The following is a 22288-nucleotide window of genomic DNA, read 5'->3' on the forward strand; positions in this document are numbered from 1 at the left end:
CATGTCACAGTTTATTATTACATTAAGAAATAATGTTTGTAAACATTATGTTTCATTTTCTGGTATTCTACATTATCAACACTAAACAGTTAGATCCGCTCACTCTACAACAAGTCCTTTAAATTTAACAGTGTTCAGTTGACTGTTCTGGACTGTTTTATTGGCTACATCAATACAAAATAAATGATTGCATGATAAATTGAAGTTGCTGCTGAACTCCTCTTTTTCCTCTAGAAAAAATTACCTTCACAAATGTCCCATCACCTCAAGAGTTCACTGAGAAGGACAATGCCATTATTGTGTGTGACGTCTTTAGCTCACCCCCACCCACTGTCCTGTGGAAGTACAAAGGTGCAAAGATCCAGTTTGAAAAAGATGGTAAGTCTTCCACTTTAAACATAAAAAATTGTGCATTGCATAAGAAGGGTGATTTAATATTGTTTAACTCTAACTGTTTGCGTTCATTAATAAATTGATGAGATCATTAATGCAGCCTAATGCTTCTTTCTCAGAAATGTGGCACTTTATTAATCCATGGGATAACAGATGAAAAAAGTGTTAAAACTGATAAATCTGCCTGTGCTTTTAATACGCAATTTCAGAGACATCTGTTCAAACCCGCAAGAAATGAATTCACCCTTATTCTGCTCTACAGTCCGTTTCAGGATTTTGAATAACAACCATCTCAAAATCCAAGGAATCAGGAAGACAGACGAGGGGGTGTACACTTGTGAGGGCCGCATTAAAGCCCGTGGAGAGGTTGACTTCCGCAGCATTAAAGTGATTGTTAACGGTGAGCTCTTATTCACCTTACTGAACCTGTAGCGCTTGCCTTAAATTACATACATACTGTATGCTATGGAAGCTTGTTTCCGCCACTGAATAAAAAATTTAAAAAAATTTCTAATTGCGACTTTTTATCTCGCAGTTTTTTCTCAAAATTGCTTGATATAAACTCACAATTGTGAGTTATAAAGTCAAAATTGTGTCATACAAACTAGCAATTGTGAGTTACAAATTTAGAATTGTGAGGTATAAAGTCACAATTGCTATTTATAAAGTCAGAATTGCAAGATATAAACTGAATTGTGAGTTAAAAAGTCAGAATTGAGTTATAAAGTCGGAATTGTGTTATAAAGTCAATTCTGACTTTATTTTTGCAATTCTGACTTTTTTGTAAGAAAAAAAGTCAGAATTGCGACAAATCTTTTTCCTCAGAACTGTGACTTTATAACTGGCCATTGCAAGTTTATATCGTTCAATTGAGTTTATAACGCACAATTCTGACTTTGTAAGTTTATATTTTTCAAATCTGACATTATAACTGGCAACTGTGAGTTTATATCTCGCAATTGTGAGTTTATATCTTGCAATTCAGACATTATAACTGGCAATTGTGAGGAAAAAAGTCAGAATTGTGAGAGAAAAAGTCACAATAACAAGCTTTTATAGTATGCCTTACAAAGTTTTTTTGTTTTTTTTTTATCCACATGAAAAATCAATAAATGTATTTTTGAATCACATAGATTAAATTAGGTTACCAAAGCTTAATTAAGAAATATATATATTTCTCTTTGTCTTTTCAGTTTGCAAGCTAACAGCTTTGCCTACTAGCTTAGCATAGTGCTAACTGTATCTTTTGATTAGCTAAAACAAGATATCACAATATTGAGCTGCGTATTTGATCAGCATTTGATTGTTGGTGTTGAGGTTTAGTAAAAGGCTCAGTGTTTTGTGTTAAGGATCAGACGGTTTTTGAGATAACTGTTCTCCAGCTGCTCCAGAGACATTTTTCTCTCATCTCCTTTTGATTTATTTTTTATTTGCTGTATTTTTCCTTCCTGCTGTAAACCTGGTACTATAGTTTCACCTCTTATGTCTGCATTTCTGTTTGTTTGTTTCCTTGTTTCAGTGTAATTTGACTCCTTAGTGGGGTTTTGTTATGTTGTTGTTACCTGCTTGAGCGACCACAGTGCAGGCCACAGCAACAAATGCAGCACTTAATTTGTGAGTCCCTTTTTATCAAGAGGAAGAACAAATATTTACTAACAGAACTGCAAAAATTGGTTATATTATCCATTGGCAGCCAACTTGATTCCTTTTTCAGGAGGTGTTAGATGTGCTGCAGTACCATATTCTCTTTGTGAATGTTATCAAAGTGAACCTTTGAACAGTGTTGATGTCTTTCATAAAATCAAAATTTGATCCATGTTTATGCAAGAGTAAACATGAATTTTAAATAACTATATGATATGCATAATTGAAAATGTATGAAAATGTACATGTTGAGGTTTGAGGCAACATTGTACCATAATGTAGTCAAAGTTGCATACTTTTCTTTTTTTTGTGCCCATTATGCACATATTTATATTGGTATTCCAAAGGAGGTTTCTGTAAAGTGCTAATTTCTTGTTTTGCAATGTTATGGTGTTGCCCGCAGGCAGCACATGTGTATATATAAAACTTGATTTCTGATTAAATGTTAGAGTATTTCAGTTAGAGATTTCATTAAAGTGATTGGACTATCAATGTGTGAAATATTATTAAAAAACAATTTCTTATTTTGTAGGAAAACATTTTTTTTTTTTTTTTTTTTTGAGAATGGTACAATGTTGCCTTAAGGCAGAAATAATTTGAAAATGTATATTAGTGTTCTATAAGTAAAATAAAAGTGTTATGTAGTGTTAAAGGTGGAGTAAGTAGATTTTCAAAAACACTGTTTGGAAGTTAGTCGGGCCGACACCAACAACAAACGTGTAACCAGTCAGCATCAGGGGGCGTATGACGGTCGAGGAGACAGAACGAGCAAGAGGGAGATTTGAAAAAAAAAAAAAAACTGCTGAAAGAGAGATGGGACACAATACAAAAGAGCTCAAAAGAATATTACTGGAATGAAGGTTTATGACTGGGCAAGCGCTTTAGGACCCATGTTTATATTAGGGTGCTTTTACAACTGTGCCTTTGTTTCGGAACCTGGTGCGTTTTCTCTCTTGGCTCGGTTCGTTTAGGCATATGTGAACATGGCAATTGCTCTCGGACCCGCACCAAAACAATGGCTCCGAGACCACAAGGTGGTCCTAGCAGGTCCTGGCGGCCTGATTGCAAAGAGAACTCTGGAGCGGTTCACTTGTGGTGTGAAAGAAATCGGACCCAACGGACCAACGAATCAAAAGATATCATATTTGATAGTGGGAGATGCGTTATATAAAATGCAGCAGTGTTTGATTATGTGAGTGAGCACATTAATTACTGCAGTTAAAACCCAAAGAGCACCTCATCATCTTAAAATGTTGTGCAATCGCGCTTATCTGTGCAAGTCTGCAAAAACGCTGTCCTGATGAAGCCTTGATTCCCGCTCTTGCTGCATTATAACATTTATATAGTATTTCAATGCGTCTCGAAACTGTTAGCCTACTAGACAGCGCTGAGAGATACTGAGAGAGCATGCTTGAATTAATATGAATATAATTTAATGGCCATCATGACGGCTAGATTCGTATAGTGTTTGCGTGTATCTCGACAGTACAAAAAAAGCCACAATATGCTCATGGAGCCAACTTGTCAATCATTTTAACGGATGACGCTGAGAAAACTCTGACCAATAAGGGGATGTTGTACATGAATGTGACTTACATAAACACATTTTGGTGCGCTTTGAAATATTGCCTTGTGAAAGCAAACTGAACCAAGAAAATGCAACATCGTAACAAATTTAGTCCCTGTTTCGGAACAATGCAATCGATCGACAGGTGTGAAAACACCCTTAGAAAAGCTTTCCAGGCCTGAAAACGGATGCGGAGGCTGCTTTGATTCCCCTTCACATTTGAGTAACACTGGGTTTTGATTGTCTGGGGCTGCTGTGCTGCTGTTGGCGACTAACAACGAACTCTTGTTTGTATTTAATCTTGTGTATTTTGCGTTCATTTTTGTGCTTCCTTGTCGTTCGTCCATCAACCGCGCTTTATTTTTCTTGAAGAATTTTGTTGCGCGTCAGCTGTGATTAAACAAACATCCACTCGCATTGCGTGTGTAACAGAGGCCAGGTAAACCACTGCACATGCACGACCGCTAGAGAATGCAGTGTTTAGCTTCATTGTTAGTGCAATCGCCTTGCCTGCCAGCAGTGATCAGGCCAGGGTTCGAGACCGACTCGGAGCAGGGTGGTTAGGATTGGAGTGTGAGTTTTGGAGGCAGAGCAATGAAGAGAGTGGTGGGTTTGTTTGGGTTGATTTCAAATATCAACAATGTCCAACAGCGTTTTTGAAAATACTAAAAATAACCCCACCTTTAAGATTTGAGTCATATTCGGCTCCACATATCAAACCTGCAGTTTTCTTTTTTCTGTTCAGTCCTGCCCACTATAAGAATCCGTCAAGCAGAAACGAATGCCACCGCTGACATGGGCTTCTCAACCCTGCTGGCCTGTGATGCTGACGGATTTCCTGACCCGATGGTGACCTGGGTGCGGTAAGCCCACGTTCTTTCTCAAAATCACCCCAGTAGAAAAAAGGCACTACTGAAACACTAGTTTTGCTGCATGCACAACTTTTTCTGGATTAGGAGTTTAAAGCAAGATGAAAAAGCCTCTGAATAAATGAAGAACTTTTGTGGATGACAAGGAATAGTGAAGCACACCATTAGTACTTTTAAAGTACGGATCTCTCCTCAACCAGCGTTGTGTTCTCAGCGGGTGTGCGTACTCTCTCTTCTCTTTGGAGGAGAGAACGTGAGACACAAATCCCTCGGGATGATACAGCACGCCTCAAGGATCTTTTGTTTGGTTGTGCTGGGGGGATGGGATGAAGGAGGTGTTTATTTGGCCCAGAATAACTCAGGTCCTCTCCTCTGACAAAGGTTATGGTATATTTATTACCTGTTTGACCTTAAATCAAGAGATCACCACCATGGTCAAGTATCCAATGAATTTAAGAGCGTCTGCACAAAGACCACTAATAGAGGGGCAAATAGAAGTAGAATAAAAGCCATTCAGCTGAAAGAGGTTGGCTAACAGAGTTTCCGATTTTCTTTATACTGTTTTTTTTTTTTTTTTTTTCAGGAAAATCTCAGTAGAAGTGTTTATATATAAAATAATAGTTTGACACAAAGGAATCTAGAAGGAATTCTTTGTTCTATTGGTTTTCAGGCCCAGGATACAATAATAGTATAAATAAATATAGCTGCAAGCAGCGATGATGGGCCCAAGCCCTGGTGTCACTGCCACCTTAGTGGCTTCAGGGCAACTGTGCATGATGGGCAATATGCATTTAAATGTAAATGTAAAAAAAATATTTTAAAATAGTTTGAGTATGCAACATTTACAATGACATTAATTTAGTCCCAGTTAACACAGTTTGAGATATCCAATATCTTTTCGCAATTTAACATCTTTAATGTCTTTGCACCAAGTTAAGAAAGTTTGGTGTGAATTGTATAAATATATAACATTACCCTGTCACACTGTATCCTAGCTTTGGCCCGGCCTAGTGGCCGCAGATTCTGACCCAAATTTTCAAGAGTTTTTGAGCACGATAAGGGCCCCAAAAGCCCTTAAAACCTTGGAAAATAATAATAGTAATAATAATAACCGTGAGGATAACAATAGCGCCTTTGCCCTTTCAGGGATTGGGCCCTAATAATGATAATAATTATTTTTATTATTATTGTTGTTGTTATTGTATTTTTTTTTATTTTTTTTTATTAAACTAGATATTATCCACTATTATATTTTTATTTATTTATATTGTAACAAAAAATGTCTTTAAATAAAGTTTATTATTGTAAGTCTAACGGAACAGGCTCTTTGAAAGGAAAAATATTCAGATGTGTCTCTCTTTCCTCTCAGGAACAACATTCCACTGGAGAGTGGGGATAAATACAACTTCAATGAAGATGGCTCAGAGATGACAATGCTAGATGTGACAAAGTTGGACGAGGGAGATTACACATGCATTGCTAGGAACAAAGCTGGGGAGAGCAAACACGAACTTAGCCTTAAAGTCTTTGGTAAGAATCCATGAGAGTTGGAGTCTCACAGGAGTCTAGAGATTTGACAGCACTTTGTCGATGTTAGAAATTCAGCAGAAAAAAAGGTGTAGTTGCATGACTATATTGTTCTTTTACCTTAAAGAAATAGGCTTTTTTTTTTCTTCTGTGAAAGATATTTTTAAAAACGTTTCAACTGAAATTTTTCTATCAAACTTTAAGTAACTAACTTTCTTCTGTGGAACACAAGAGAGATATTTATCTCCTTCATTCAATGAAAGTGAATAGGGAAGGATGTGGCAGAGGTCTAAAAATGACAAAAAAAAATCACCTTAGAAGTAGTTGTATGATCATATTCGAAATCTTTTGAAGTCAAAAGATAGTTTGAGTTAGAAACAGACTGAAATAAGTTGCTCTCAAATTGCATTCACACATCTGTATGTCCTAAAATTGGCAAAATAATTGGCAAGAGACGTAATAAACTGTTTTCATCATTGACTTCAAATTTGGCCTGACATGTCTTCACATGCCATTTATGAATTATCATTCTGCAAAACATCTTTTGTTTTCCACAAAGAAAGTCATATAGGTTTTCGACGCTAGACTGAATAAACAAAGAATATAATTTTGGAGGAGTCTAACCTTTTAAAATGTGTCCTCTCAGTGCAACCCAAAATCACATATTTGGAAAGCCAGACTACCACAGAAATGGAAGAACGGGTCACGTTAACGTGCGAGGCCACCGGAGATCCCACGCCCACCATTACCTGGAGCTTCGGCACCCGTGTCTTCACAGAGGGAGAGCAGGTAACACCAAACGCACAGGCATGGGGTCTCCTCACTGTTTAGTAGAGGGACCAGGGGCTAGAAGAGTAGTATGTTCATCATGGTCGTACAGACAGACAAGGGAACAGCTAGTTCAGTGATGGAGTCATGGTGCACCTGCCTCTGGCTGTTTCATGCATACAATTCTTTTTGTCTGCAGGAGCACCAAAAGAGGATTTATCAGGTATGAGATCAGAAGGTCAGGTATAGTAACGAGCCACTTAGATCTGTTTCTTAATTCCAGTTTTTCCAAAAATGGCTCTGATGTTGTCTGCGTACTTAAGCCGTTCGCTAATCGACCGTCTGGTGTTTCAATTTCCTGAAGTTCTTCAAGTCATGATACTATCTGCAATTGTTGATATGTGAAAAAGACATGCATGGTGGTGAAATTGCAATACTATTGCAACAGTTCCTGACAGGAAAAGTGATGATGGATGAGCTCTAAAAATTGCCTTACATTTGCTCTGTTCCATAACCTAGTGCTGCTTTGTGCTTTTTGGCACCATAGGCCTGCTCCCGACGCTAAAGCTGTTCCAAACGCTAGGTAAATGAATTATGCTGCTGCCTAAGATACCTTGATTTAACCTGATTCTAAGGCAGCACAGCATTTCTTCTTTGCAGAGAAGGCAATACCAGAATGTATTGCAATGAGCTCAGTGAATAATCAATTCAAGATTGCAGAGAAAAGGATATTTATAAATATTGTTAAAGGGTCCATGACATGGATTTTTTATTATTATTATTTTAACATGTTCCTTAAGGTGACTCCTTTCAACGGCCACTGTTATTTTTAGCTAACATCATTGCATAGGAACAGTATCAACGGCCACTCGCTATTGCACATGAGTAAGCCTTTTGAAATAAATGATCCATATAAAACTATAATTTACAGACAAAGCATTATGAAATCATTAACTTACAGTTTGTGATACAGCTACTGTCAGATCCAATACAGTTGGCTGCTTCATCTGTCAGCGAAAGTTTCTTTGCAAGCTTTCCATTACACTGGGCCTCGTTTACTAAACAATCTGCAGTCAAATGCTCTGAACAAACATAAAATCCTCAGACGTGGTCCAGTATGGCAGGATGGCATTCCCAGATTCCGACACTGGGATGCTTATGAAGTCTGTACAAAGCTGTTTAAACTGGACGCGTGGAAGTGAACGTTCTTTCACTCTTCCATTTGTCCTGTTGTTGTGCGTAGAGTATGGGTCCAAGGATCTGTATACTGTTAGTATAGACAGTGTCAGTGATTATAATGGATACTATTTGCTTTTGACACAACACGACACTCTCATCCAGTGTAGGCAAATGTCAGCAGTTAGACAACTGAACAACAGTGGGCAGCCTGTGGTGCTATATATATATATATATATATATATATATATATATATATATATATATATATATATATATATATATATTAGTAATATTGCAAAAGTCTTAGGCCACCATTAGATGTTGTTTTAGCAATGGTATAATGACCATATATAATTATTTCTCAGACTCTTACAGGACTCTTAAATACAGGAATTTTGTATACAGTATTAAAAATCAGAAAGAAAAAAAAATCAGAAAAAAAACGCTTCTATAGGCTAAAGTGGCAAGTATTTATTGACCTCCACTTACACTTGCGCAACAGCAGGAACCTGGCTCTCTTAAACCTAAATGGAATGAAAAAGGACTGGAAGGCCAAGAAAACTTTCAAAATATGATGAGAAGTTTCTGCTTTGAGAAACTGAAAGAAGTCCAGGAGGTCACACTAAATACTGATTTTTGCTTAAAGAAGCCATTTTTTTTGTGTGTGTACATATTTCCTGTATTTTCTGTTTGTATCTTAATAAAGAGACCGAAAAATAAATATGGATGGTCATCAAAACATTGCTAAAACAACAAATTTGGTTGTGGCCTAAGATTTTTGCATGGTTGATCACCATGTATTTTTATATATATATGTACTTTTAATTATATTTTCATTTACTTTTAATTTATGTTTTCATTTAGGCTTAATTTATTTTTATTTATATTTTAGATTGTTCAGTTTTAGTTTGTATTTAGTTAGCAATTTAAGTACTTTTTTAAATTTTTGTTTAGATTAAGTTTTTCATCTAATACTTATATTTTGTATTTCAGCTTTATTATTAATTATATAAATTTTTTAGTTAATGATAACAATATTTTAGTTAACGACAGTGAAGCAGCCCAAAAGATTTTGGAACAGAGCTATTGTTTTCTATCCTTGAGGTAAATACAAAATAAAGGATTTCTTTGAAGACCTGATTTTGATCATGCCGAGTCACCGTCATCACAGGGTTCCTGGAGGAGCATGTTTTATATAAGCTGTTTGTTGGACCGCTTTGTCATTTTCTGTGTGTCGTCTTGTCCAGTCTTGCTCATCTCATGTGGGTGTTGGGTTGTCACGACTGCTAGCATCTCTTCACTGGCCTGTGTTGATCACCATGTATTTTTTTCATGGTTACAAAAATGATTAGCAGGTTGCTTTGGCTGTATAATTTTTTATTTGTTAGCATCAAGTATGACCAGCTGTCTCTGTTGATTGTCTTTCAGTCAACATGAAATCAAAATTGATCATATTACTTTTTTAATATACATTCCTTTTTCTTTTCTTTTTTTAGGTATGATTTATCAGTGCATGTTATTCCAGAGGGTTAAACATTAAAATGGAAAACTTGCACTGCCTAAAATATTTAGTTGGTTTTATTTAGCTTTTTTTGTTCATCAAGAAAATATAAATCAGTAACAAAATAGTTATCAGACTTGAGTGTGTTGTACTATAGAAACAACAACAAATAATATTTCAAAAGTTCTGTCTCTCTTGATTGTCTTTCATGAAATCAAAATTGATCATATTTATTTTCTCTTATTTTCTCAATACACTTTCCTGGTTTTATTGTGTATGATTATGATTTATAAAAACATGTTATTCCAGAAAGAATATTTTATTTTATTTTTTTCTAGTCTAGTCTAGTCAGGAAAATATAAGTCAATTATCAAATAGCTAACAGGATTTGAGTGTGTTTACCTGTACAACTAAACGGTGATGTACTATATACATAACAACAAATAATATTTAAACATTTCTGAGGTGAATTCAAATCCCACTCTACATATTCTTTTCCTTGTTGCATATCAATATCGCCCAGAAATGTCACATTACTGAAGTTAAATGCAAATTCTGTTTCATGCTGACTGTACCTAAGCAGTCTGGAAAAACACAATCAACAGTTAGTGTTTCTAATAGTCACTTGTGAAAAGCAAATTGCCTTAACTGCTAATTATTTTTGAATGTGTCACTTGGCTGTTTCTTTGCTGTTGCTCTGTGCTATACAGAACATCACATGCTTGAAGTGGGACTTTATTATTTTTTTGTTCGCACAACCTTTTTTTCACAACAGTATTTTACTGGGATCTTCAGATGAGCAATTCCTTTTTAATAACTCAATGTCATGCTATAATTTCTTTGCTCGAGGATGTGAGAACGGTTTATTGAAAATATTTACTAGACCTTTAGATCTTCTTGCTCTGCATGATGCATGTTTCTACGTTCTCCGTTCCCTCTTTTACACAGCTGGTGTCATGTATTACACTCGCGTTCATATGTGCATTGAAATCGTTCACTGTCTTGAGCTTCCTGTCGTTTTAAAATGAATGTTTTCTCCCTCAGAAAGACCTAGCTCGTATCTTATCTTCTGATTGTAATAGTTGGGTCAATAAAAAATGAGTTGAGGACTGTCATATATTGCAGTCTCTGGGCCACTTACCAAGGTGCCAGACAAATGAGCGGGTCATAAAAATGGCAGGGTAGAAGCGCCGCAGGGCGATAAAGAATTGGCCACGGACCACAGCTTATCACAATCCGGTTGAAAGACAAGAGGAGAATTCAACCTCTGAACAAGAGCCAATGCATCAGGCACTTTCTGTCTTGTCTTTTTTCAGTTGTGCCTCCCTTTCTGGGTCTCTTTTGAGGAATCTGTAGTATTATTAAAAATGAAACTTCTGTCGTCTTTTACTCACCCTTGTGTTGTGCCAAACATGTATGACTTTTTATTTGGCTGTATGACTATTGAGCAGGCTGTTCAAGCTGCTTTTGCAATTAATGATTTTCTTAATGTAATTTTATTTATTTATTTTTTTCATTTAAAACAAAATATAGCAACATTTGAGATAAAAATAAAAAATACAAATATTTGCCAATGTATTTAAGAAAAATAACGTTAAACTTAAGTTTAATAGTCTTGTATGCATTGTAAATTATACATAATTTTTTTATTTTTAATAATAATAATAAGCCTTTATTAATTCACAATTTTGCGTCAAAATCTATTTTTGTTTTATCCTTTAAGGATATTTTTAGGTATTTTTAAAAGATATTTTTTAGACTTTTTTTTTTTTTTTTACTTTTACATTTTTACAAAGGATTTTTATTTGAAATAAATGCTGTTCATTTGACTGTTCTTTTCTGTTCTTCATCAAAGAGTCCTAAAAAGAATATTTCAAAAATATTAAGCAGCACAACTGTTTTCAACATTGATAATAATTAGATTTTTAATAATTAGATTTTTATAATTAAGTTTCTTGAGCTGAAAATCAGCATATTAGAATGATTTCTGAAGGATCATGTGACAATGAAGACTGGAGTAATGATGCTAAAAATTCAACTTTTCCATCACATAATAAATTGCATTTTAAAAATATATTCAAATTGAAAACTTAATTGAAATTGTAATAATATTTCACAATATAACTTTTTTTTTTTATCAAATAAATAGCTAGAAAACACCTCTGTTCTACAGCAGAATAAAGAAAGTCATATGGGTTTAGAATGTCATGAGGATGAATAAATGAACAGAATAGTTTATTATTAGCTGAACTGTCCCTTTAACATAAATGAAGACCAGTAGTAAAACGGACACACAGTGTGATTAAAACAGTCAGATCAGAGCAGTTTCATTCCTAAACCCCACAGACACACTCCAGAGAGAGCAGGGCATGTGTAGGGCAGCTCTTGTTTTCAGACACAATGCTCTTTCAGATCAATGCCCTCTGGTAGTGCCGTCATTGATAGCTTTGTCCATTTGGCCCGTGACCCTACAGCGAGTGAAAAGCGACCTATTCCCTGAGCTTGGTAAATAGTGTTTCTTTGCAAACTGTGGCTGATCTGATGAAACCGAGATATGGACACTGTCCCTCTCATGGTAGTTCCACTGGAGCGTAAGGTTTTTACAGTGGCCTTGTTAATATTTACTGTCCTGCACGAGGGAATTGATTAATGCAATCTTCCAGGTTAAATACAACTTTTGTGCTATTATCACTTTTTTTGTTTGTGGCACATTTCTGATTACATCTGATATAAAAACTGTAAGAAATTTATTAAGGGGTTCACTTCAAACGAGAAGTCAATTTCTCTTTGATCTGTCGATATTCAATGATTAATTGTGCTATAAAAATACAGTAACTTTAAGAACCAAGTTGCAAAAAGTAGCAAAGACACTGATTCAGAAGTTCATAGTCTGCCCAGTCAAGCACTCTAAAAAATGCTGGGTTAAAAACAACCCAAGTTGGGTTGAAAATGGACAAACCCAGCAATTGGGTTGTTTTAACCCAGTGGTAGGGTTAAATGTTTGCCCAACCTGCTGGGTAGTTTTATTTAACTCAACTATTGTTTAAAAATTACTGTATTGCTTAATTAAAATTAACCCAAAGTATGTTGGAAATGAACATTTATTAATGTTCAATGATCAATTATTAAACAATAAACATTTATTAAATTGCTTATTAATAAATTTCTATTAATAAACTATTAAACTATTACATTTATATTAATAAAATATTAAAGCTTATTAATAAACATTCACCTTTTGTCTATTATTGTTGCCTCTAATTGCATCTGGTTTTTAATTTCCCAACTATTTTGGGTTCATTTTAAGCTAGCCATATAGCAATTTTTAAACAATAGTTGGTTTAAATAAAACTACCCAGCAGGTTGGGCAAACATTTACCCCAAACGCTGGGTTAAAACAACCCAATCGCTGGGTTTGTCCATTTTCAACCCAACTTGGGTTGTTTTTAACCCAGCATTTTTTAGAGTGAGATTAAAAGGAGATTGGATTCTTTCAACCAACAAAACACTAACTATAAGAGTAAAAATCAGCAGCTGAAAACTTGATTTGTTTCTGGCTGAGCAGCAGCTGTTGCTCTGCATGTCCTCCCAAATAAATGAAGTGAGCAGTGTGGAGTGGAAGCAGAGCTCAGAGATTCAGCTTGAAGCGTTTTTTCAACGCAGCAGTATTTTCTCTTGCCTAAAGAATGCCCTGTTGCCGCTCCATCACAAGTATGAAAGGTTAACAGGTTAGCAGCCAAAAATGTAATTTCAATAAAACTTTGCTGCATATTTATTGTATTAATAGACTGTTAGTACTCACAATAAAAGAAAGCCAACGTGCAACAAAAAAGAAAACAACCCCATTAAGAAAGTAATGAATTTTGACAAAGGCACTTTCATACCACAAAACTTTTCAAAATGTTCTTTTGCATTTTATAATGAACACCTCACGCATTTGGAAATGCCCTCACGGTATCACCAAAACACAATGCGATCCTCAAATTAGCTCCTATTTAATGTGCATTATTGAGGAGTTCGTAAACTCTTGCTCGAATAAGCTGCCGGTTAGATCTACTAGATGCATACCTGCGATTCGTTCTCCAGGTTCATTGTGTTCATTTGAGAGATCAGAGCAGCCCTGAGGCGTCGGGCACCTGATGTAATCAGAATGATCATCGTGTAATAATGTCAACAATAATCTGAACATTTCATTTACATAAGCAGCTTGTTCATTTTGTTCTGGTACTTTATCAGGCTTGAAAATATCATTCAAACATTCGTCATTAGCCTAGGGCTCTAGTTTATACTAAGATATTAACTTTAATTAGTAGCAATTACACAGTGTTGCAGAATAAAAGGCATTGATCATAACTGTTTATCCCGTGCGGGTCTCCAGGGAGGTAGTTAGCCAAATGAAAGCTGCAAGACTAGCAGACTCAGCCTGCTGTCATCATAACAACCCTGCAAGGGTTTCGTTTTTTTTCTGATGCTCTTGCAAAATGGCTTGCGCTGTTCAGTTCTTGCCTTTTTTTGTTGTTGCAAGCACAGTACAGAGACACATTGTTGTGCTCAAGTGCACTAAAGCCCTGTTCACACCGCCAGCGACAAAGCGACATGATCCCATTCATTTTCAGTGGAGGGCTGGCAACACGAGCGACGGTGACCGTTGGCGACAAAATGTAGGCGTGTCAAGAGGCGCGGATCATGCAACGAAAGTTCAGAAATGTTAACTTCATGCAAATGAGCAGTGAATTTAGTACCAATAGTATAAAGGTATTTTTGGAGCAAGACATCTGAGTTTATTTAAGAAGGTGCAAATGTTGTTGTGTTTGTTGGAGAGGAAAAAAATCTACAAGTTTTTCTCTGTGACTCTGTGAACAAAAAATGACTGACCTACACCTGTTTGAAGTTGATAGTCAGCAAAGTCAATTTTGAAAATCGTGAAAAATCGTGTTGAGTTTTCTGAAGGTTCCAAACAAAATCACCTAGCAACCAAAATCCCTGGTAATACCACCAAATTTGGCACAAACCAAGTCAAAACCAAGTATCTATAGGAAGAAATATATATTCAACTTTTTTTTTTCTTCCCATTATTCCACAATTGTTTGATTTAACATTATTGAAACAGACAGCCTATATTAAGACCTACTTTATCACACGGATCTAATGTAATCAGACGTTTTTCCCAACAGTTAACCGAACGTTCACTTAAGACATAACAGATAATATTTGCATGAATACTTGCCAAGACAGATTTTTTTTTTTTTTAAATACTGTAATTCTGTGTAAATTGTTCTGTTTACATCAGCACGAGTTTGAAAACCACATTTCATTGGTTCAGACTCATGCCATCGAGAATTCGCTATGAATATTCACAAAGTTGGAATGCTGTGCTTTACAAGGATGCCAAAGTTGTGCTGAGAGGAAGTGCCAGTCATCCAGAAGTGAGCAGAAAAAACTACCTTTTTCAAAGGTACTCCTCTCAGAAAACGTACAAAAAAAAAAAAACTTTTAGATGTTTATTTGCTGTTTGGAGCATTGGGATCGCTGCATTCCCCATTTTTTCACTTGTTTCGCGCATTCCAACTCATTTTGCCGGCACTGGTCACAAATTTGAATTTGAAATTTGAAAAAAAGTTATATTTTTGGCAAATGTAAATGCCATTTCTTACCAAAAGTGAAATCAATAGACCCCTTAAAAGTTGGTAAACATTGCTACGTTTCCTGGTGGGCGGGGCTTAGCTGGAGGCAAAAAGAGACGATGGACTCAATGTTGACAAGCGTAAGCTAGCATGTTTTAGGAGGGATTTATTAAACATAGATGCAGAAGAAGGTTCAGAACTGTCCGAATATGTACAGTCACTGACTCTGCGGGACCGTGACAGCTATTTTTGTAAATTAACTTAAGTTTTGGATATTTCCTAGACAACATATGAATTACTTTCGGGTGGTTCAGGGAATTTTGTCAAGGCTTATTGTCTAATGTAACCTATCGCTGGGCTAACTATGATTATGGCTAGCAATGTGGACTATTTTAAGAGACCATTCAAAGGATGGCACACACATCTATCGCTGTATGTTTGTTTAACATTTAAGCAAGCTAGTGCGCTGGAAGTTGGTGATTTTTCACCTGTAAAACAGAAACTTGCTGATTTGTACTAGATAAAACCAACACACCATTACATATGCATCGATTATTTTACCTGATATGAAGTGTGCACTGCAAACACGAGCATTATTTATGATCGTTTCCATCCAGTCTGTACGCCGTATTGCTTTCAACCACAATTATCTTTGTGATTTCTGTGAAGGAATGTCTGCCGGGATCTGGTAAAACTTTAGTTTTGAACCAAAAGTCCTTTTCCTTCTATTCTGGCAGCCAAAAACACAACAAGATGACATTTTAAAGTCAAAACGTCAAACTTTTAGCGCGCCCGCTATTAGTTCTTATTTATGTTTTGCCTCCAGCTAGAGCGGTGACGTCACAGTGACGTAGGCGATTAAGGGGTCTATAAGCCTCGGGCTAAAGGAAATACAAATTCACGCCTGTACAGTAGAGGGCACAGCTCAATAAACAAGTCTTTCAGCTGTGCTGCCATTCAGGAATACAGAAGAATATGACACAGGAGAAGTAAATGAGTAAATTTATGCTCACATTTAGTCTAGAACTAGTCTAGAATAACCATCATGTTTACACAACGCCCAATGCCTCTGCACTTACTCCTGATTTCTCTCAACATGTGGGCAAGAGATCTGTCAGTCAATGAATGGGAAAACAAAGTAACTTGCATTACTTATTTGAAAAAGTAACTCGGATATTTTGTTGTAAATTTAAAAGTAATGCTTACTTTACTAGTTACATGAAAAAGTAATCTGATTACATAAATTGCATTACTTGTAATGCGTTACCTCCAACACTGGAACAGCATCTTCACAGTCCAGACTAGTGGTGTGAATGGGGCTTAACACAGAAGGCAGACCATTTCAGGCATTGTTCGATTAGTGCTGTGTATTTCTGTTGTTCTTCTTGTGTTTTGTCTGGTGATAATCTCAATGTGTTCTAGCATGTCAAGTGATTTCCTGTCCATTGCATCGTCTTATTAAGCATGTGCACGCTCAGCCTCCACGTGAAGTGAAGTGAAGTGACGTGAGTCCACAGAGAACTTCAGCCACTTTCATGGGGAAAGTGTTTGCATGAAGTGTTTATCTGTGTGGTATGAAAGTATTCAGTGTTTCCCATGAATTTAAGTGGTCCTGTTCTCTGCAAATTAAAAGGAATTTATTACTTGCAGCATTTTTTTTATTGTTATTAATAGCACTGATTTTTCTTTTAAAAGAACTCATGCTTTTTAAGTCACCATAATGCTCTGCAAAAATCTTTTTTGTCTTGTTTTCCAGTAAATAGATAGTAAGACTTGTTTAAACCTCACTACATTTTGCCATGGGGTAACAAAAATACACTTAATAAAAGATTTATTCTCTGAAAATTGCACAGTTTTGCTTTTCATGTAATCTTGTTTTAGGGATGTTTAAATGTATTTTAAAATCAAGACTCTCCGAAACCTTTTTTTTTTATTTTGACATTTGCTTTTTCATAAAGCAATAAGTATTTTTATATTTATTATTTTATGAACTATAAAAGATGAATGTGTGAGCTAATTTTAATTAACCAGAAAAAATGACCAGTCTATTTAAGCCTGTTTAACTGAATGAGTGAGTAATGCTAAAAACAGAGCAAAACTATTGAACATTTAATCTGCTTCTTAGCCCATATGCTTAATCAGTAAACATGTGTTTATTGTGGAGTGCTTTTGTTCTCAATAACGGAGGATTCCTTCTAAAGGACTGCTTTGCCTCTTTGTGTTGTTTTGTCTGTGTTCTTTGCAGGCCTCTTGGACTCGGCCCGAACAGCACAAGGTAGAGATTCCATATCCATGACTCCATAAACTAAATTATGAAGATAGCCATCAACTCCATAAACCTCCTCTTTCCTGTCAAATCAAATCTCTGAAATCTCATCAGTTCCATCTACTGAATTATGATGATGGCTTTGTTCCACCTGAGAGTGAAATGATATAGTTGTAGTTTCCACTTTATATCCGGTGCATGGCCTCTTTTGTTTCATTCTGTCTAATCAACTAAGTTATTATGACATCGTTTTATTCCATTATGACATCACAAGGCTGCATTCTCAAAGTTGCATGTGTTTAAAAAAATCTTTATAATGTCTGACCATGTTATTCCTTCCAAAGTTGTTTTTGTGATTTGATGGATTTTTACCTTTAAGCATTTAATGTTGCACAAAATGCTTTTGTTGTTGTTCACGCCAAGACTTTTCCTTTCCCGCCCTGACAAAAATAGACATTTGAGCAAACCACCTCCATCCAAGCTTTGCAGAAGGCTGGCGTGCATTATTAAAAAGACCTTTCTGCTGAAAACTATGGCTCTAAAAATTTAATGATATAGCGTTCTCACGTTGCAAATGAATAAATAGAGCCTTATCTTAGAAGAATGGGAGATAAAGTCAGTTGAATGTGCTGATTGAAGTGTATAGCTGTTTGTCATAGAGATTCAGTGATACGGGCCGCGATCTGACCCCGGTACCACATAGTAACCAGAGTCCAGTGACGGGAGCACGTCCCATGGCATATGGGGTCACGGTCTGGCCGTTTGACCACAGCGGACAGGGAAAACTGTGGGAAAGAAAGCCGGAAATGGGCTGGACTGGGTTCAGCGCTCCCATTAGGGGGTTATTCAATTAGCCCAGTCAGCTCTGCTGGGTGGCTGTTGGGTGGTTTTTGGATGAAAAGGCTTAGCATTATGTAAGCGTGACTCAGTCCTGGGACAACACCGGCATAATTATTGTCTCTGACACGACGCTTCTGCCGAGTTCATTCATAGCAAAGTTTATGCAAGGGGCAGCGGCTGACCAGAAATGTAGAGAGAGGAGTTTTTTCTGTTCCAAGTGGAGCGGGGAATACTAATGTTGTGCTTGATGAAGTCTTCGAAACTTCAATGCATTTCCTGTCCTCATTACCGTCCTGTCTGAGATTGTGTGTGTGTGTGTGTGTGTGTGTGTGTGTGTGTGTGTGTGTGTGTGTGTGTGTGTGTGTGTGTGAATGTTTGAAAGAGAAACAGAGTTCTTTCCACCCATTCTGAGATCTGTTTAGCCCAAGTGTTCAGTTTACTGCACAGAAAATAGTCTTTCTCTTTAATGAAGAATATTTATAATGAACAATTTTACAGAGCCCAAACTTTTGAACGGTACTGAAGCCTATATAATCTGTACTTTGTCATTTTCCAGTAAAAATATTTAAACATCCTTACATTTCGTAAATTTGAAAGACTATGTATAAAGCAAAATTGTTGACAAAATTTTTCTTTTTCTTTTCTCAAATCATCCTGTTGGCAAGATTAGTCCCCTCCACAGGCTGTATCCACCCCACAGGCCATGTGTTTGACACCCCTGCTGCAGTATATGCAAATTGCGCAGTCATTGAGGAAACGTTGGTTATAGATGCCACTCATCTTCATAAGATCCACAAGGTTAAGTGGAACAGCAAGCTAAAAGAAACTGCAAGCGTGGCATGTTAAGATCTATGCTTGTCTTTAAAATGAGCACTGGGACATTGTAAAATGGTCCAAGCCAGCTGAGATCATGTGACGTAGCTTTTGATGAAGTAACAGCGGTGTAGAAATGGCTTCCCCTACCTTATGGTCTGCATTATTTATGTTCCCCCCTCACATCTCCGCTCCAAAGACTCAGCACATAAAAGACTCTTATTTATGTCTTCCGTTCACCAAACCTCCTTTTCACCAGGTTTGCTGTTTTTATATCTTTCAGTACTCACATACTTAAAAATGAAGAATTGTTCAAATGGCCATTTTTGTCTGAGAGTAGAGAATTGTTTTGGTAACATTTTAGTATAGAGAACACATGTTTGCTATTTAACTATGACTTTTCCCTCAATAAACTCCTAATTTACTGCTTATTAATATGTAAGTTTGTTGTTAAGTTTAGGTATTGGGTAGGATTAAGAATGTAGAATAAGGGCAAGCAGAATAAGGCATTAATGTGCTTTATAAGTACTAATAAACAGCCAATATTCTAGTAATATGCATGCTAGTTAAAAGACCCTAAAATAAAGTGTTTTTTTGCATTGAAGTGGAGTTACTTGCAAACTATATAGGAATAGTTAACCCATAATTATCATTCTGTCATTCATCTCGACACATGTTCCAAAAGTCCATATGACTTTTTTCATTCTTTAGAAAACAAAATACTTTATATTACAAAATGCAGAGTTGCTTTACTCAGTAAAATGAAAGCATGATGTGATCAAAAGCTCCAAAAAACAGTCTAAAAGCACCATGAAAGTACCAAAAAGTAGTTCATACATGTCTTGTACTATATTTAAATTCTTCTGAAGCCATAAAACCACTTTTATGGTGCTTTTTTGTTGTGTCCTTTTTGGAGTTTAACAGCCTGTGGTGTTAGAAAAAAGAAAGCCATACAGGTTTGGAATGACACGAGGGTGAGTAACCGATGACAGAATTTTCATCTGAGGGAGAACTATTATTTTAATGGCTGAAGGAAGTGAAAAGTATGAATTTTTCAGTGAATTTTCCCTTGTCTCTGTGTTCAGAGCCCTGATGGTGACGTGTTGGTCCGCAGTGACGCCCGCGTGTCTTCTCTCACCCTGAAGTACGCTCAGTACACCGATGCCGGCGAGTATCTCTGCACTGCCCGCAACGCCATTGGAGAGACCTCACAGCCTGTGAACCTGGAAGTGCGCTGTGAGTCTATAGTTTCTGTAGCCTCATTAGCTTCTATCAGTCACACGTACTGTTGGATACCACACTGATATGCCTCAAAGGCATATGTTTAATTCACAGCAGCACTGCTGCTCGGCTGCAGTCCAGAGAGCATATGGCTATTCAGTAGAGAATGGTAGATAATGTATTAAAACTACAGCCACCCCCCAACATTATCACCCCCCTCCCCCACCACAGGACACAAATGATAGGAAAACAGCCTCCCAGTAGACTGAAATCACGCTGTGTCCTAACCAAGAGCAATGTGACAAGGTTTTGTGAAAATTCTACATGACATCTAGGGATGTCAGTTTTGAGAAATTTTCATAATTGTCATTAAAATTAATGATCAAATAATTGTTGTTATTAATACAACAAAAACATGGAGAACTTTCAAATCATAAATTAAATCAATAATAGGGATGCACATGCATATTAAATTTTTGCAGATGCCAATATTTTTTGATGTTATGGCCAAAAACATAACTGAAATTAATTTTAGTAATAATTATAATAAGTTGTTATTGTTTTTAACTTTCAGTGAGTGTTAGATGTTGGCAAAAGTAATATAAAAGTAAAAAAACAGAATAAATAAGCAAATAAGCATGCACAATTATATAACTGATATCGGCCAATATATATCCAATAGAGAGTTTGTGTATGTATGTGTATATATATATATATATATATATATATATATATATATATATATATATATATATATATATATATATATATATAGATATATAGATAGATAGATAGATAGATAGATAGATAGATAGATACACACACACACACACACACACACACACACACACACACACACACACACACACACACACATATATAATAATATACATATATTATGTGTGTGTGTGTATATATATATATATATATATATATATATATATATATACACACATACACACACACACACACACACACACACACACACACACACACACACACACACACACATATATGTTTGTGTGTGTATATATATATATATATATAAATGCTAATATTGATGTTCATTTTCAACCAGGGGGCCTCAGCGAACCTCTAAGAGGGCCTAAAGATTTAAATTATTTAAAACAAGACAAAAGAAGACAGAACAAGCTACAGATCAAGAAAGTTATATAAATTATAGAAAATCTTTGCCCCAGGTTCCCCAGACCAGGCTTAAGCATAGTCCCAGACTAAAATGCATGTTTAAGCTCTTTTAACTGAAAGCAACTTGAAGTGACATATCTTAAAATATGTTAGTGTCATTGTTTTGTCTCACATCCTATCAGATGCCCATCAGTAATGTTTTTTTTTTTTTTTTTTTTTTCTAAGGCACGTTTTTAAAAGCTACTTAAATGCCCTAATTGAGCTAAGGCCTAATCTTGGCTTAACTGTTTGTGAAACCAGGCATTTATCCCTATATTAGAACTTCACTTTGAGGTTAATTTAATTGGTCAGCAGCTATATAGAGCTGAATTTTAGACCGATGAGATTTCACAGTGGGCGGGGTTACCCAGCATGACGTGACAGACAAAAAAACTAGTGACGGACAAAATGTTCTGTTGCTCAGCAAGGTTGGTTTGTAAAATAATGTTTAGGATTTACATGGAAGAGACCGTTTATTGTTTTTTTTTTTTTTTTTTTTTTTCCATGCCTGGCTAGGACAATGGTGTCACAATATGCACATATCATATTGTATAGCACATAGCACATATTTATAGTAAACAAAAAAAGTCATAACAATTGTTTTGGTTTGTCTAAAATGAAAAATACAGTAGCATTTACTCTGACTAAAGTCTAGTAACAAAGACAAAGTTCAATTTACTTGTTTGTACGATTCATAGATTGCTGTGAAATCAAAAACAGAGCACTAACCTTCCCTCAACTTTTTTATTGCAATCAATAGCAAGCAAAGCATTACCGCCCATTTTCGCTCTCATTGTGCTCCCCCCACTGCGCCTGTTTGTATTTGTTTTCACATTAGCGGCGGCGTATGCTGTGAAAATACCAGCCTCCCTCTTCACTTGTTTTGTGCAT

General features: G+C 36.0%; 1 protein-coding gene across 24 annotated transcripts in view; it reads left to right on the forward strand.

The window, feature by feature from the left end:
- The window catches only part of ncam1b (neural cell adhesion molecule 1b), a 117198-nt gene that overhangs the window by 58144 nt on the left and 36766 nt on the right, over positions 1 to 22288 (forward strand). For 10 of the 24 annotated variants that reach the window (XM_048160153.1, XM_048160152.1, XM_048160129.1 and 7 more), the window contains exons 4-11: positions 235 to 378; positions 656 to 793; positions 4350 to 4467; positions 5843 to 6003; positions 6647 to 6789; positions 6968 to 6991; positions 17318 to 17347; positions 20077 to 20227. In XM_048160153.1, coding sequence (XP_048016110.1) covers positions 235 to 378; positions 656 to 793; positions 4350 to 4467; positions 5843 to 6003; positions 6647 to 6789; positions 6968 to 6991; positions 17318 to 17347; positions 20077 to 20227 — 909 coding nt within the window. The remainder of the gene's footprint in view (positions 1 to 234; positions 379 to 655; positions 794 to 4349; positions 4468 to 5842; positions 6004 to 6646; positions 6790 to 6967; positions 6992 to 17317; positions 17348 to 20076; positions 20228 to 22288) is intronic. The other 14 variants (XM_048160133.1, XM_048160134.1, XM_048160137.1 and 11 more) reach the window with 3 other exon arrangements.

Source organism: Megalobrama amblycephala, linkage group LG16, assembly GCF_018812025.1.
Source record: "Megalobrama amblycephala isolate DHTTF-2021 linkage group LG16, ASM1881202v1, whole genome shotgun sequence".
Classification (NCBI taxonomy): domain Eukaryota; kingdom Metazoa; phylum Chordata; class Actinopteri; order Cypriniformes; family Xenocyprididae; genus Megalobrama; species Megalobrama amblycephala.